We start from the raw sequence: 15,849 nt of genomic DNA, 5'->3' as shown, positions 1-15,849 counted from the left end.
CAGTGTTCATTTGGAATTAAACCACGAATATAAGTTGTTACAGTCTTTCCATCATCTGCTACAAGCTGTTGAATGAGTTACCAGTAATGACCTCACCACAGGCATGATTGGTTACTTTACAAGGCATATTTGATGACAATAATATCATGTTAACACACACATCCCTATCAGAATCCCTGCTTCATCTATTTATGTATTAATTTTTAGCTCTTTTAGCTTCAGAACAACATGCAAGCACACATGTACATGTCTGTACATGTCTATGAACAGTGCCAAGCATACATTTGGGCAGCCTAATGTGTTTACAGTTACTGTTATAAAAGGCAAGAGGATGCAAATTTCAGAGCCTATTAAATTAAAACTCCAGACTGAAAAACTTCAAACACTGTTCCATCAGTCAGAAGCCATGGCTTTCTTGAAGCAAATGCCTACCGGGAAAATAATTTATGCCCACAGAGCAGGAGAAGATGGCAAATTGTTTACAGGTAGCCATTTCCTCAGTTTGTTATCTAATATGCAATGGCTGTTAACAGGAATGGTAGAATTCAAGTTAAGGTCTGGGACACCAAGAAAACTTTCAGAGAGAATTGCTCGTAGGATATCTAGAAGGCAAGTCAAAGCCTTTATTTGACTACTAAAGACCCGGAGGAAGACTTTGCAGACTGTGGAGCTGTGGTTCACTGTTCAGCTGTGCCCAAATGTATGTTTCAGAACCCTTTTGCTTTTCTGTTATTTTGGTATCTTAAAAGGTGGGAATTTGTTCAAGATTTTATAGAAATATCTTAATTAACTGTCTGCCTTTAGGCAATCAGGTAGTCAAATACTCATTTAGCTATTCACAGTAACAGATATTTACAGGATTGCCCGAACATTTGGATTCCACTGTATATTGGAAATAACAGTGACCGAGCAGAATGTAACCTCCACATTTAACCCATTCATGGCTGTAAACACACAGTGGGCAGCCATCTCAACCCCCCCAGGGAGAAATTGGGGCTTAGGTGCCTTGCTCAAGAGCACCTGGGGAACCAGTCATTTTTCAGGTCTTGCATCTCTCACGTTTAGGCCACGGGTAGAGTGACTCTTTTAAGTCACTAAGACACTTTATCTATAGGTAATGATATCTTTTTCACATTCTTCTATACCTGTGGATATACCATTTCCAACCTTAACTGAAAGAAATGACAAACTGGTGTGGTTATGTACTTCCAACAGTTTTAAGAAGTGCCTGTTCAAATCTGTCACTTTACATAGCTCTAATAAGATTATTTATTTTCTTGTTTACTCAAATGTTAATTTGGATTGTTTCCTCTTGACTACTTTTTTTTTCATTTTTAAGAATAACGTATTCCTATGTAGAATATCTGAATTTTAATGATTATTTTATTGAAATAAAAATAAAGTAGTTATTCCATTAGAGGATTATTCTGGATGTGATAACTTCTTTTTTTACTTATATTTGAGTTTGTTAAATATAAACTATATAAGAAAAATAATTGCAGTTTCCATATTTAAGTTGTAATTTTAACACAAGTTGCATTCATCATAGTCATCACCTTAAAGCACAAATATGGTAGTACATTGTAAATCAGCTTTTGAATTTGAAATAAATCCATTTTTCTCATTTCTTGACTTCTTGGTTTCATTGCACAAATATGTAATTTCAGACTAAAAACTATGTAACTTTCAAAACTATGTAAATATATAGTTAAATATGTCATTACTTACGTTAACTTTTAAAATGACCTTACATTTGAATAGTATTGTGAGAGCTTTTTTAACTTTAAAAGATTGATGGAATTTTACATATAGTAAAATAGTAGTATATTGTACCTGAAATTTCTCAGTGTATTTTAAAAGGGAAAGCTTAGACTAGCAGGAAGAGTGCCATAAACTAAAGTGAATTTTGGCTACAGATGGTGAAGTGATAGAAGAGAGTTCATGTAAATGAGCTTCAGCAAGGCCAAAGACACATCTGCACCTGTATGAAGAGTAGATTAATGCTTGGCTCAATTCTTGGGAGCCAGTCTTAAGAGTTTCTGAGACAATGGCAACGTGATTCTTTCTTCTTCTTTTTTTCCACACACACTTAAACACAACAAACGCTTCTCCCTCACTGCCTGCTTTGCTCCTGCTGCAGAAATATGAATCCATTCAGAAATCTAGTTTGTTCTATGCTTCTAGATTGGCTTGTCAAAGCCAAGAATGTAATCCCACCCTCTCAAACTCCCAAACGCTGAGCTGTTTCCCGCCTGACACGGCTACAATCATTTTTAGCTCTGTGTTGTCTTGATTGACTCAAGAATTCAGTTGGTCAGAATGACTCCACCAGAATCTTTTATTAGATTAGCATTCAGTTCAAACTGTAGAGCAAAAATACGCCTTGTAAAGTAACCAATCATGCCTGTGGTGAGGTCATTACTGGTAACTCATTCAACAGCTTGTAGCAGATGATGGAAAGACTGTAACAACTTATATTCGTGGTTTAATTCCAAATGAACATTATTATTGAATTATTTCCGCTGTATTTGTAGCTAGCTATTGTGACGGACAGTGAGAAGCTGTAGTTGATGAGGTTCATGTCTGTCTGTTTGAACGCTTGTGCTTGCACATCTTCAGAAAGAAAGAGAGAGAGAGAGAGAGAGAGAGAGAGAGAGAGGGAGAGAGATCCCTGGCATTGCTCCCATCTTGGGAGAAGTCCAACAAAGTGGGAAAGTGTTGTCTCTCTTCTACAGTGACTCTGGAACAATGAAATAGAGGAAAAGAGAGAGTGAGAGAGGGAGAGGCTGTTGCAAATAGCTTTGACTTATGATACTGTATGCTGTTTAATGAATTGAGCAGACTTTGTGACTTTTCAAGAGATATGGGGGGCTCGGTTTAGGGTAGACATGGCGATATTAGACTCCACAGATATACACATTAATGGAAATTAGACATGTGCATTCTGACAAATCTGATATTTGAGTAAAGGCAGCATTAGGTGGCAATTAATTAATTACCTAAATAACTTCTGTCATTGCCACTCTGGGCCCTGAACACTGCTGCTGCATTATGTAGTTTGGTGGAGCTGCATGCCTGGCTTCGACGCACCAGCCCGCAGATGCCATTGACGGCCAGCACCGCAGCGAAGCAATGTCATCCAGGCAAATAGTGCTCTCTCGGGGCCTCCGCTGCCGATGGCTCGCAGCATGGCCGGGATTCGAACCGACAATCCTCTGGGCGCCTTAGTCTGCTGGACCACTCGGGGCCCCGATGTGGCAGTTTATGATCTGTTCAGCAACACTTTCACCTATCGTTACACAGTTACCCATTTACATAAAAATTACAAGATCCTAAACCTAACAATTAAGTTTGCTGTGACCGTTTTTGATCCAATTAACCTTCACCCATACAGCAATCACCCACTACATCACGAGATTATTAAAAATTTTAAATTTATTAATTAGTTACTTAAATAACTTCTCTGTCATTGCCACTCTGGGCCCTGTATGTAGTTTGGTGGAGCTGCATGAGTCCTCTCACATAATTATATTGTCTTTTGTTGTTTTCCTTTAGCTTGTCAACAAATGCATGTGGATAGCTGTCCACAATCACAATCGCGTCATGATTTATATTTACAGCAGTGGTGTAAAAATGCATTATAGTCCCAACCTATAGGGGGGCCCATTAACAAAAATGACAAAATAATGCTGCTCTAGTGTATCTGGGTATCTGATTGACTGTGGGGAAGAGAAATAGAGATTTTCTCTAGTATTACCATATTATAATGCACAAACACAGAAGACTGGTGTGCTGGTACTGGCTGTCTGAAGAAGCTAGGTATTCTTATCATTCCTCTACACTTTCACAGTACATTGAAATTCTTCCCTTCATAGAGAGGGTTAATTGCCCAACAGTGGCAGCTTAGCAGACCAGCATATCAAACCTACAACCCTGTGATCAGTATCCTAGTGCTCTAACTACTGTGCTACAACAGCCCCTTGCTACTGAACTAGTGACTGAACCATGAAAATGTAGCTGATTACAAATGAGTACATTTGTACAGCTTATTATTCATAAATAGCCAAGGGAAATCTTTTATAATCTGACTTGAATGAGCTTTCTGCTTATACTATAGCAAACCGGTGCAGCAGTAGATTGGTGATGACTCATCATCTTCTACACAAAGTGCTCTCTTTTCAGTGGATAGTGTGCCCACATGTAACCGCAACAGAATTAACATTAAAAACATACAAATGAGCTGAACAGAAAAAAGTTAAGATCCAACATTAGCCACAAAGGTAAAAGAAGAGAGGACAGAGTGGGATGCTGAAACCAAGTATTACAAAAGAAATAACGCATGTGTCTCCATTTCTGCCTGTGGAGCAAAAAGGCAAAAATGACTGACATTAACATACTAAGTAAGTGTAAGTAAGTAACCTAATACAGGAAGATGACAATATTCTGCACCTAACAACTGCGCTTACACATCTTCCTGTATAGTACATTGCATGCTCTAACATGTGGGCAGCTCCCTTCTTATGTTGTTGTGGCCATTTGGCATTTCTTCATTTTATCACCCATTTTCTTCCGAATTTGGACCGTCAATTACCCAACCTGTACGTACCCTCCCTCCCCATCGCACACAATGCCCCCAACACTAGTAAGGGCGGACTAACACACTCCCCCTTTGACATGTGCACAGTCAAGCCTCTCATTTTTGGAACTGCCAGTGATGCAACATCACCAGGCAAGCAGCACGCCTAAAGGGAAGCGTGCCGCATGCCCGGCTTCAACGCACCAGCCCGAAGGCGCCATTGACAACCAGCACCGCAGCAAAGCGATGTCAGAAGAGGGCGCCATCCAGGCAAATAGTGCTCTCTCAGGGCCTCCGCTGCCGATGGCTAGCAGCATGGCATGGGCGCCTTAGTCTGGACCACTCGGGGCCCCCGATGTGATCAGCAACACTTTCACCTATCATTACACAGTTACCTACATGAAAATGACAAGATCCTAAACCTAACAATTAAGGTTGCTGTGACTGTTTTTGATCAAATTACCCTTCACCCATACAGCAATCACCCATTACATCACGAGTTCTTCACATTATTAAAAATGAATGTTAATTGTGTAAAAAAGCAGTATGTTTAAACATCAGGGTTTTGATTCATATGTAGTTTCCAGTATGATAATAAAATATTGAGCAACACAACCCCTATGGTAAGTTCCCAGTGAAAACATATTACATTACCATCTCACCAAGATCTTTTGTGTGTGTTGGCGCCGTCCTTATGAACACGCTCGTCTGTTTTGTTTGTAAGCTCTTCACTACTCAAAGTAGGGAAATGCTGTGCTGGATGACGCCTTGGTGATGATTTTTTAAACTGTAAATACTGCCTGTGTCAGTCCTGTAAAAAAAAAAAAAAAAAAAATTACAACACATGCATTGTTACATTTTTCTACCCAGTTTGGTTGTCCAATTACCCAATCCCCATTCATGTGAACCCCCCGCCCCCCCATCGCTAGCAATGCCCCCAACATTAGCAGGGTGAAGACTATCACATGTCTCCTCTGATACAATAAGCCAGCCACTGCCTCTTTACAAACTGATGTAGCATTGCTAGGCAGCCAGCGCGCTCTGAGCCACCCAAACAACCGCTAACAGACGCCTGTGCTGATCAACATCACACTAGGAGTGATTTGGGAAGGAAGTGCCTTCAACTCACCCCTGAGAGCAAAGCCAGTTGTGCCCTCTCTGACTTCTCTGTCTGCTGTCTGCTGACGAGCAACATGACCCAGGATTTGAACCAGCGATTCTTGGATCATAGTGGCAATTCCTTAGTCCATTAGACAACCCGGGGCCCCATCTGCATGCATTTTTAAGCAGTTGTAATATTGTTCATTGTATCACTAGTTAAAGTTTTTTTTTCACACTGTTATAGTTAGACTATGGTTCCAGATTCGGGGGTCATGTGTGTCCTGTACTGTGGGGTGTCATCCGCACAGATCACAGATTATCTGCACATCTGTTTCCTTTACCACTAGCTCTTATACAAGTATCAGGTTGTTTTTGGGGTTGGTTTGTGTTCTGATCGTGCTCCACAGCCTCAAACATTTAGCTGTAGTGTACTGCAGAATAACAAAGTAGTCTGTCTATCAGATGCAAACAACAATAGATATTAGGCACTATTCTTAGCTGGCCATCATGTGCTTGGAAGCAAGGAGTTCAGTTGAAATGGTGACCTCCTCCAGCACCTCCATCAACACTTTACAAGCATCAACTTGCAGTTATCTGCAGTAGAGCACTAAGACCCAACTGATAAGAAGATAAATGATAAATGTTCCATGAACAATATCAGCACCCAGATCAGTAAAAATATTTTAGGGTAACGATTGTTAAAATGTTAAACTGCATTACTGACAATACAAGAGCTTAGCAGTTTCTATTAAGCCCTCTATTCAATTTGTTATACAAACATCTATGTGTTTCACTAATACCAAAAACATAGTGCATTATTTCATTTTTTATATTTTACCTTTCAAATACATTGATCAGGATGTATAATGTACTTATACTTCATTATTTTTATTATAGACACAATGTAAGCTAAAATTCTAGTAGGGAGGCCAATGAGACCCTTGTAATCTGGTTTGCACATCACATTGATTACTGTTTTTTTATTTTACCATATTGCCCACCCTTAATAATTATATAGTGACATATGCATGATCCAACACACTGGCAAGGCATAAAAGTGTGTGTGTGTGTGTGTGTGTGTGTGTGTGTGTGTGTGTGTGTGTGTGTGTGTGTGTGTGTATGTGTTAAGCTGATGTTTATCTGGGCAGGGAGAGTTATGGGAGGAAGCTGTAGCAGGCAGAGAGAGCAGAGCAGAGCAGCCGGGTTATTTGAGATCATTATGCAGTTGGCACAACTCAGCACAAACCACCCCGTCTTTTTTTCCTCTGTCTCTTTCTCTCTGTCTTGCTGTCCATCTCTCTTTTACATTCTCTCTGTCACTTTCTCTCTTACCACCCTTCCTTTTCCTTTTCTGTCTCTTCACTTACTCTCTTTCCTCCTAGATTCTCTCTGCCTTTCTTTTTTTTTTTTTTTTTTGCAGTTTTTCTCTTCCATCTCTCTCTCTCTCTGTCTCTCTCTCTCTATCTCTCTCTCTCTCTTTCTCTCTATCTCAGTCTCTCTGTCTGTCTGTCTCTCTCTGGTCCTCCTGCTCCACTGAGGATGAAAATGAACAATGTGCAGCTGCAGTAAGAGACAGCTGGGAGGGCCTCACACTCTCACAAATTACAGCATGGCCTTGTGTGTGTGTGTGTGTGTGTGTGTGTGTGTGTGTGTGTGTGTGTGTGTAATATTTTACTTTTACTGTTGTGTGTGAACATAGATGAACATTTGATTAACATTTAGTTGTTGGTTGTGCATGTATGTGTGTGTGTATGCACACAGAATGTGTGAACATGAGTGTATGCGCTGTAAACAACTCGTGAACTGGGTTGCTTCTGTGTGTGTGTGTGTGTGTGTGTGTGTGTGTGTGTGTCTGAGTGTGAGCCTTTGTTAGATAACCATGGATGTTGATCGAGGAAAGAGAAAGTACTCTTTGTTTCTTTCACCACCATCACAAGTGTGTGTGTGTGTGTGTGTGTGTGTGGAATGGATAGTAGGTACTTTTGTGAAAGAAACTGATGTTTATGTGATAAGATTGTTGTGAATGAGAATATCCAAGGCAGGAAAAACAATAAATCTAGAAGTGGCTTTCATAGTTACAGGTTGTTCAGTATATCTTAGTGTGTGTGAGTGTGCACGTGTAGGTGCATGTTCCTGTAAGTTAATACATATGCTGTGAAAGTCATTACAGTACTACTGTAAGACAAGTGGGTCTCATTCCCATAGCAACACACACACACACACACACACACACACACATACACAGAACGTCTTACCCGAGAGCCAAATTCCTTAATTATGCTTCTTTTTTGAGACCTTTATTTTGGTTGACAGAAATTAAAATTCATGCTCAGTTTCATCCTCAGCTGATAGCTTGAAATGAGATCTCACTCTCCTTAAGAGCTCAAGTGTGTGTGAATATAGGCCTGATGGACCTTTAAGTACTCTCTCTCTCTCTCTCTTTCTCACACACAAACACAAAAAGCAATAGAAAATCCAAACTGGCCAAATTTCGTTTAGTCTTAGTCAGTGTGAGATTTGCTCCATGCTTTTCCATGTGTGTGGTAAATGTTGTACTGCAGTTTACCAAAGAAATCTCCACCAAGTCTTACACTTCTACAGAGCTTTTATATATATTATATATAATATTACTCCTAAGGATTTCCCAATCCGATACAGTGATTTATTTTTAACACAAAAAAGTAGGCTTCTTGTCACAACTCTCCATTCCACCTTTAATAGTGGAGCAGTTACATTGTGTACATTTCAACAGCAGAACGTAACTACGGTTTTATTTAAGGTGGAACAGAGAGTTGTGAAAGTGGGAAAACTTTAGCTTAAAGTTAGCGTACAGCTTAAGAACCAATCATGTCAGATTGGTATCAGCAGATAGTCTGATACTATCAAAACGGATGAGGACATACAAAACCCTTGATCAGGACATCCCTACTTCCTTCCCTTTTCCCAAGTACGCTATATTACCAAATGTTTGTGGACACCCCTTCTAAATAATTCATTTAGCTACTTTAAGTTGCATCCTGTGCTGACACAGATGTGCAGATGCACACACACAGCTTGTCTAGTCCCTGTAGAGAAGTATTGCTAATGCCAGGCATGGGCTAGAGGGGTATATTGAGCTGTGAAGCAGAGGAACTGTGCTTTCTGGAATGATGATGCTCCATGCAATACTATTGGGATGAGTTGGAGATGGAAGTGGGGTGGTGATCATCCAAAGTCTGGACATACAATTGTACAAGGCCAATAGACAAAACGCGTACAAAGACAGTAAATACAATAAATACAAAACTATCCAAATATAAATATGTGCATGTGCTAACGTGTGCATGAAGGCTGGGTGATTAAGGTCCAAAATAAGATACTACACTTAAATTAAAAGGAATGGCTATATAGAGAAGGAATGTGCTGTGTGTGTAAATGAAGAGTAAATAGGGAGTTCAGGAGGGCATGCTGAGGTATACCAGTCTGGTATTGTAACAGCATATCATACAGTGCAGGAATAAATATCTAAGTATTTAAAGAATATAAATAAGTATATAAATGCAGTCAAACACAGCAGTGCTCTGAAATGCAAGACCTTCCCTGGACAGTAGGGACTGAGACAGACAAAATGGTCCTTGTAATGACTTGGCCGACTTGTTTTTGTCCATAAAAAAACTCCAGGAGTTTAACTGCCTTAACAAATGTGTTAACTGATTAAGGTCATCTTTTCCTTGAAAATATTACAATCTGGCAACTTTCAGGCAATTAACAGAATGCATGTTTGCCCCCTGTACAAAGGCTGTGTTGTGCCAGTTCAGAAAGCTAGATCAACCGAATAAACTGAACAAAGGCTGGAGTTAGTGAACCAGGCTAAACCAGACCTAGCAAATAAAACAAATTACCAAATAATTTCTTAACATTAATCAGGAACAAACCTATTCCCAAAACGCACCTCCTGCGGAGCTTTAGTCTATCAGAAAACAGAACATACAATTAGCCCATGGCAGTCCGGTCCCACAAACTGATTACTAGAGTCAGCAGTGTTTACATATTACTTTAGTATCAGTATCGACACTACCGCAGCACTTGAATCCATGCCCCTCTGTGCCAATCTCCATACCTCAGTGGAAATGAGTGGAAATGAGCTCTAATTAGTGCTCCTGATTATTTTCATAGCCTATAACAGTGCCCATCAATTGGCTAACATGGCACTGCTGTACAAAACAAGCCTGCTGTGTGTGTGTGTGTGTGTGTGTGTGTGTGTGTGTGTGTGTGTGTGTGTGTGTGTGTGTGTGTGTGTGTGTTCTGCTGACACAATGTGCTCATCTATTAAATCATTAAAAAAAAAAATAATAATGCTTTGCCCTGCCCCCTGCACCACAAACTACGAACCACACGTGTAGATCTTTGCGAGAAAAGTCACATCAACTAGATAACCTAAGGGAATCAGATAATCCATCTGATTTAGAAATAATTTAGCAAAACAATCATATATTGGCATTAAAACTGTTTGGTGCATCTAATATAAGGTTACCTTTGTTTTGCTTGTATGTCCTGCCTATACGCTTCCTCCCTTTGCTAGATTTTGTATTCCTTGTACAGTCATTATCAAACCCTAATCAGCAGAATGTATCTGTTGATTCTTTATTTCAGATTTGTCTAAGCGTGGCTGAACAACACCAACCTGGATTTGTTCTGATTTCTAGCTTTCAGGGTTTTTTTTTTTTTTCAGGACCTGCCAATAAATTGAAATACGTCATTAACATTATTATGGTCAGTTACATTTATATTTGAGGAATTTAGCTGATGCTCTTACAAGATTACTTATATTACAGAGGTGGACCAGTGCAGTGTTAGGAGTCTTGCCCAGGACTCTTATTGGTGTAGCGCACTCAGACTGGAATTTAAACCCTGGGCTCCCACATGGTGTAATGGCTTACTGGCAGCTAGTGGTTTTATCTGTTGTACCACACCAACCACAGTTAACTGCATATCACTGTTAGGGTTTATGCTTATATTCAGGAATTTGTTTTGTAATCAGCTAATCTTCAGAATGGGTTGTAAAAAGAGTATCTGCTGAATAATGTAAAACTTGACTTCAAATCAGTCATATCTGAATCGATCACTATACGCTTATTATGCGTATTCTCATTGCAGAACCGTCCATATCAGTGCATCACTAATCTCATAAAGATAGGCTGACCCTGTCTTTAATGTATTGGCTTGGGCTGAGAGGTCTCTGTGGTTACATGGTGTTTAACAGACATAGTAAACTGTGTAGTTGCGAGTACCAGTCGAAGCGTTTAATCTCACTCAGGCACACATTCGCACAGCAGCGAAACCTGAGTCACTTTACCGTTGTTCCTCTGAGCATCTCCCCCAACCCACCCCACCCCCCCACCCCACCCTCAGACAGACTGCGCCATTAGACGGTTCACCTACTGAGAGTGAACAGGGGAGAGTGAGACCGGCGCTGGCGGAGGCGTGTTACATTGTAGACACAATAAGAAGCTGATGCAGAAGACTCTGTGACACATAATTAGAGCGCTGTCTCATTCCGAGAGCCGCACTTCTTCCTCCTCCTCTTCCTCTTCTCAGCCCTGGTGGTGAGCGGCAAGGCCAGCGGAGCTGCAGTGATGTACGAGAGGGCTAATTGTGGTGGAGAGGGGCGCACTAATGAGGGAGCCTGCCCTCATTATAGAGACCGAGAGAGAGAGAGAGGGTAAGGGAGGGACCTGGCTGAAAAAAAAGAAAGAAGTATATTTGCAAGAGGAACAGTGTAGAGGAAAGAAAGTAAGCAAGCCAGCACAGAGTGAGGAAAGTGTGTGTGTGTGTGTGTGTGTGTGTGTGTGTGTGTGTGTGTGTGTGTGTGTGTGTGTGTGTGTGTGTGTGTGTGTGTGTGTGTGTGTGTGTGTGGTGCAGGGATCACGTCCACTTGGTGCAGTGTCAGGGACCTGGCTGATTAATGGTTGATTTACTGTAGCTGGTGAAAGGCCTTTATCCACAATCATTCTCATTTACACACACACACACCAAACCCCTCTCCCTGCAGTCACTGAAGCCATTTTGTAAGTGTCCTTATGATGTAGTTGCTAAGCAGCCAGAAGCCTCTGGGGTCTCTGAGGACTATTAGTTTATAATTAGTTAGAGTTTGTATAATGTTTGACCTTGCCTCCGTGCCTATGGATTTACAACACCATTGATGAACTCTGTAACAGAAAGACCAGGGCATATAATCGTCCACCCTCCCGAGACCAGTAGCATTTACTCCCAGACTGAACATTGGCTCAGCAGTGATTTGCATTCAGTGTACATTTACTATTGCCTGCACTTCAGTATGCCTTTTCAATTTCACTGAGTGCCCTTTATTACAGTTTGCATATAACTGAACTAAGGCTAGGTGATATATAGGGCTGGGAGCTATTTAAAATGTATATCCTTATTTTATACTCTAATGGTAATAATACAATATATATAATCTATGAGATACTACTAAATACAAAAGTCCATACGGAGACCACAATACCGCGAGCAACTTTGCCGTTCAGACACTCAAAACTGAGGATGCTTGTCTGCCTTAGACTCTAAGAGATGGTAGGTCAAGCTGAGCCGTACTTGAAACTCGAAGGGCTCTTGGTACTGATTGGCTTTTGACCATTGCCATCAAGTATGGAGGGGCTGGTCCATTCTTGGCTTTGTAGGCCAGCGTCAGGGTTTTGAATCTGATGCGGGCAGCAGCTACAGGAGGCCAGTGACATGGCTGAACATGCGTGATGTGCGGCTGCAGATACTCAAATCCCCCCCTCCCAAATCCAATATACCCATATGCCCCCCCCCCCCCCCCCCCCCCCCCCCCAATCCAATCCGAATCTCTTAGGGGTGACAATCTGCTGTTACCGATCTGATATGATGCAATCTTTGTTTCTTTAAATAATACAGAGCCACACCTTAGGTAAGACGTGCTAATACACACTAGTAAACACCAGAACTTGCTGGTCTTACCACAAAGTACTTTGTTTGGTATCCACTATGACTGACTTACCTGACCCTTCCAGCTCCCAGTTCTTTTAGAAGTCAGATCACTAAGTGTATGTGCGCTTAAGCCTCCTCCTCAGTTATGAATGCGGCATTCAGAGCTGGTGTAGAACCAAAGAAAGGAGCTTGGTTCTCTCGCTGGTAGAACAGAGCATTTCCACGATAGTGTCAATTTTAACCAAACGTAATTCAAGAGCGAAGACCGGATGGGAGTAACGTTATATCTTCCCAAATTAATAAAATAAAGGTAAAGGTAAAGGTGCACGTATATGTCACTGTACAGTGTACACTGTACAGCGAAATGTGTCCTCCGCATTTAACCCATCTGTGGTAGTGAACACACACACACACACACACACACTAGTGAACTGTGTGTACACACACACACACCCAGAGCGGTGGGCAGCCGACTCCAGCGCCCGGGGAGCAGAGAGGGTAAAGGGCCTTGCTCAAGGCCCAACAGTGGCAGCTTGTCATCGAACTTGATCTGCTCTCGATCCCAAGTCACTGGGTCAGATTGGGATGTCCCTATTTATAATTATTATTGTTGTTGTTGTTGTTGTTGTTTTCTGTCGTCAATTACTTTATAATCAGTGATGCAAGGTTCCTTCTTAACCTCGCTAAGTCTGACATTGAGATAGATTTTAACTGATAACCTCCTTCCTTGTAGGCAGGATATGTTATATTTCAGTTCAGAAGTGAAAAAGAAACTATTGCGAAGTAATAAGCGGAATAAGCAATAGACAGAAGCAAAGTGTCTCTGCGACCCTTTGTTAGCAGTGAAAGCCAGAGTGGGGGTGTATTGTGTAAGTGTGTGAGTGGCATGCGGCTCATGGTGACCAGAAAAAAACAGTCTTGCTTTAGGCCCCCACCAGCTGTGAGCTGCTTGCCATTGTAAAGCGCTACAGTAACATTGTTAATGCCACATTTACACAGGAAAGTGTAGTAAGCAACAGCACAGCAGCAGGGGCTGAGGTAGAGGTGGAGCTATTTGTGGTTCATTGTTTTTCTACATCACAAGAATTTTTTTGACAATGATGAAGCTCCAGCTTGCATGCTCTCACTGTGCTTCGATCAGTCAGTCATTTTTAAAAGATCCCTAACTCTGATGCGGCCACCGTAGTGACAAAGCTTAATCTTGGTCAAATCAAAGAACATAAACCTGTAGTTTATGTTTAATAAAAGCATAAGTTGTAGTACTCGGCCATCTTTAAAAAAATATCATGAATCCAGTAAGAAAGAACTAAAATGTGCCATAGTCTCCACAGCTGCTAAGCTTATACTGATAGTACAGAAACTGAAACTGTACCATAAATGACTTTTTGTTTGCATGATATCTGGCTGAAGCAGTAAGCAGGTTCAACCAGCACCGCTCAACAACTGCACTTCAGCCGTTTTGCTATGGTTTGCATGCAGTATTGTTTTTCTTTTGTTTTGTTTTTTAATCAGCTGTAAATATGGTTTTACCTTCACTGGGTGCTGTTACCAAGGTAACATGGTTAACTGTCACCATACACAGGCCTACGTTAAGACGTTTTCCGTAAGTGTATCCTGATGATTCATTTTTCAGAGGTTTGACAAGTTGGAACTATACAATATTCAGTTGTCATTTATGCAAATTCTGTGTTTTTCCATTAATGCCACTTTTATATTGCTGTTTAATTACACTGTGTGGGTGATGATAAACACATTACGCTGTGTTGCAGAAAACATAAACATATTTCTTTATTCTTGCATCATCAAAGGGAAACAGCGGCATAATTACTGACTTGCTTCCATTTGGACTGAGACAGAACTCTCAGATACTGTGGCCAGGGATAGCTCTTCAGGCAAGCTTACAGTGGCAATGTGTTTGTGTCCTCTCTCTTCTCAGGTCCCTCCTGCAATGAGAGGTCAGAGGGGAAGAAGAAAGGGCGCCCCCGTGTGGACGTGCAGGAGCTGCGCAGTATCCCTGTGAGTCCAAACAACAATCTAGCTACTCGTGTTCAGTTTTGGCAGCGCTGGGGGAATGTTTTTCATGCCAGTTCGGGAAAGTGAGGGGATTTTTTTTTTTTTTTGCTTTGTTTTGGTGGAGGTTGTTACAGCAGCGAGGGGATTTTCCACATTATTTCCAACCCATTCAGTTTGCAAAGAGGAAGTTGATCTTGGAGGAGTAACGGTTTGTGCTGTGTACTGATAGTTGTTAATCACTAAAGGGCATTTGTGTGTGTGTGTCTGCGCGTGGGTGTGCATCTGTCTGTCTTGCTGTAGGCCCATATGATGGTTCAGTGGAAAGAGGAATTTAAGAGTCGTTCTCGTGTGAAGTGCCCGAGTTCAGGCTGCTGGCTGGAGTTTCCCAGTATTTATGGGCTTAAATACCATTATCAGCGCTGCCAAGGGGTAAGACCTGACCCCCTTAATTGCCTATGATATGCCATAATATGTTAATGTAAACTAGTAAAGCATATTTGTAAATACCCGTAAAGTCTACTGAGTAAAATAAGTGTTATACACTCAAATTTCTGTGACATTTAACAGTACAAACTCTAGAAAAAACACACTTTTTTTGTGTGTTATCCCTCATCTAGCACATCTCATTTGCTGAGGTAGGAAAAACACAACATGCAATACAGGAGGGCCCTAAGACCTATCCCCCATAGCATTTAACATACAGTGCATCACAAAAGTGAGTTTAGCCCCCCCCCCACACACACACATTTCTGCAGATATTTAAGTATATCTTTTCATGGGACAACACTGACAAAATGACACTTTGACACAATGAAAAGTTGTCTGTGTGCAGCTTATATAACAGTATAAATTCTTATTCTGTCTAAACCACCGGCAACGAAAGTGAGTACACCCCTTAGTGAAAGTTCCTGAAGTGTCAATATTTTGTGTGGCCACCATTATTGTGTGGCCACCATGATTTAGGTCTGGAGACATGCTTGGCCAGTCTATCACCTTTAACCTCATCATCTTCAATAAAGCAGTGGTCGTCTTAGAGGTGTGTTTGGGGTCATTATCATGCTGGAACACTGCCCTGCGACCCAGTTTCCAGAGGGAGGGGATCATGCTCTGCTTCAGTATTTCACAGTGCATATTGGAGTTCATGTGTCCCTCAATGAAATGTAACTCCCCAGCACCTGCTGCACCGATGCAGCCCCAGACCATGGCAT

At 41.2% G+C, this 15,849-nt stretch overlaps 1 protein-coding gene across 3 annotated transcripts in view; it reads left to right on the top strand.

The window, feature by feature from the left end:
* The window catches only part of znf512b (zinc finger protein 512B), a 45,470-nt gene that overhangs the window by 13,550 nt on the left and 16,071 nt on the right, over positions 1-15,849 (top strand). For 2 of the 3 annotated variants that reach the window (XM_072697351.1, XM_072697350.1), the window contains exons 3-4: positions 14,565-14,644; positions 14,942-15,070. In XM_072697351.1, the coding sequence (XP_072553452.1) occupies positions 14,565-14,644; positions 14,942-15,070 (209 nt within the window). The remainder of the gene's footprint in view (positions 1-14,564; positions 14,645-14,941; positions 15,071-15,849) is intronic. The other variant, XM_072697352.1, reaches the window with a different exon arrangement.

Source organism: Salminus brasiliensis, chromosome 14 (genome assembly GCF_030463535.1).
Source record: "Salminus brasiliensis chromosome 14, fSalBra1.hap2, whole genome shotgun sequence".
Classification (NCBI taxonomy): Eukaryota; Metazoa; Chordata; class Actinopteri; order Characiformes; family Bryconidae; genus Salminus; species Salminus brasiliensis.
Note: the sequence above shows the minus strand (reverse complement) of the source record. Positions and strands in the feature narration are given on the sequence as shown.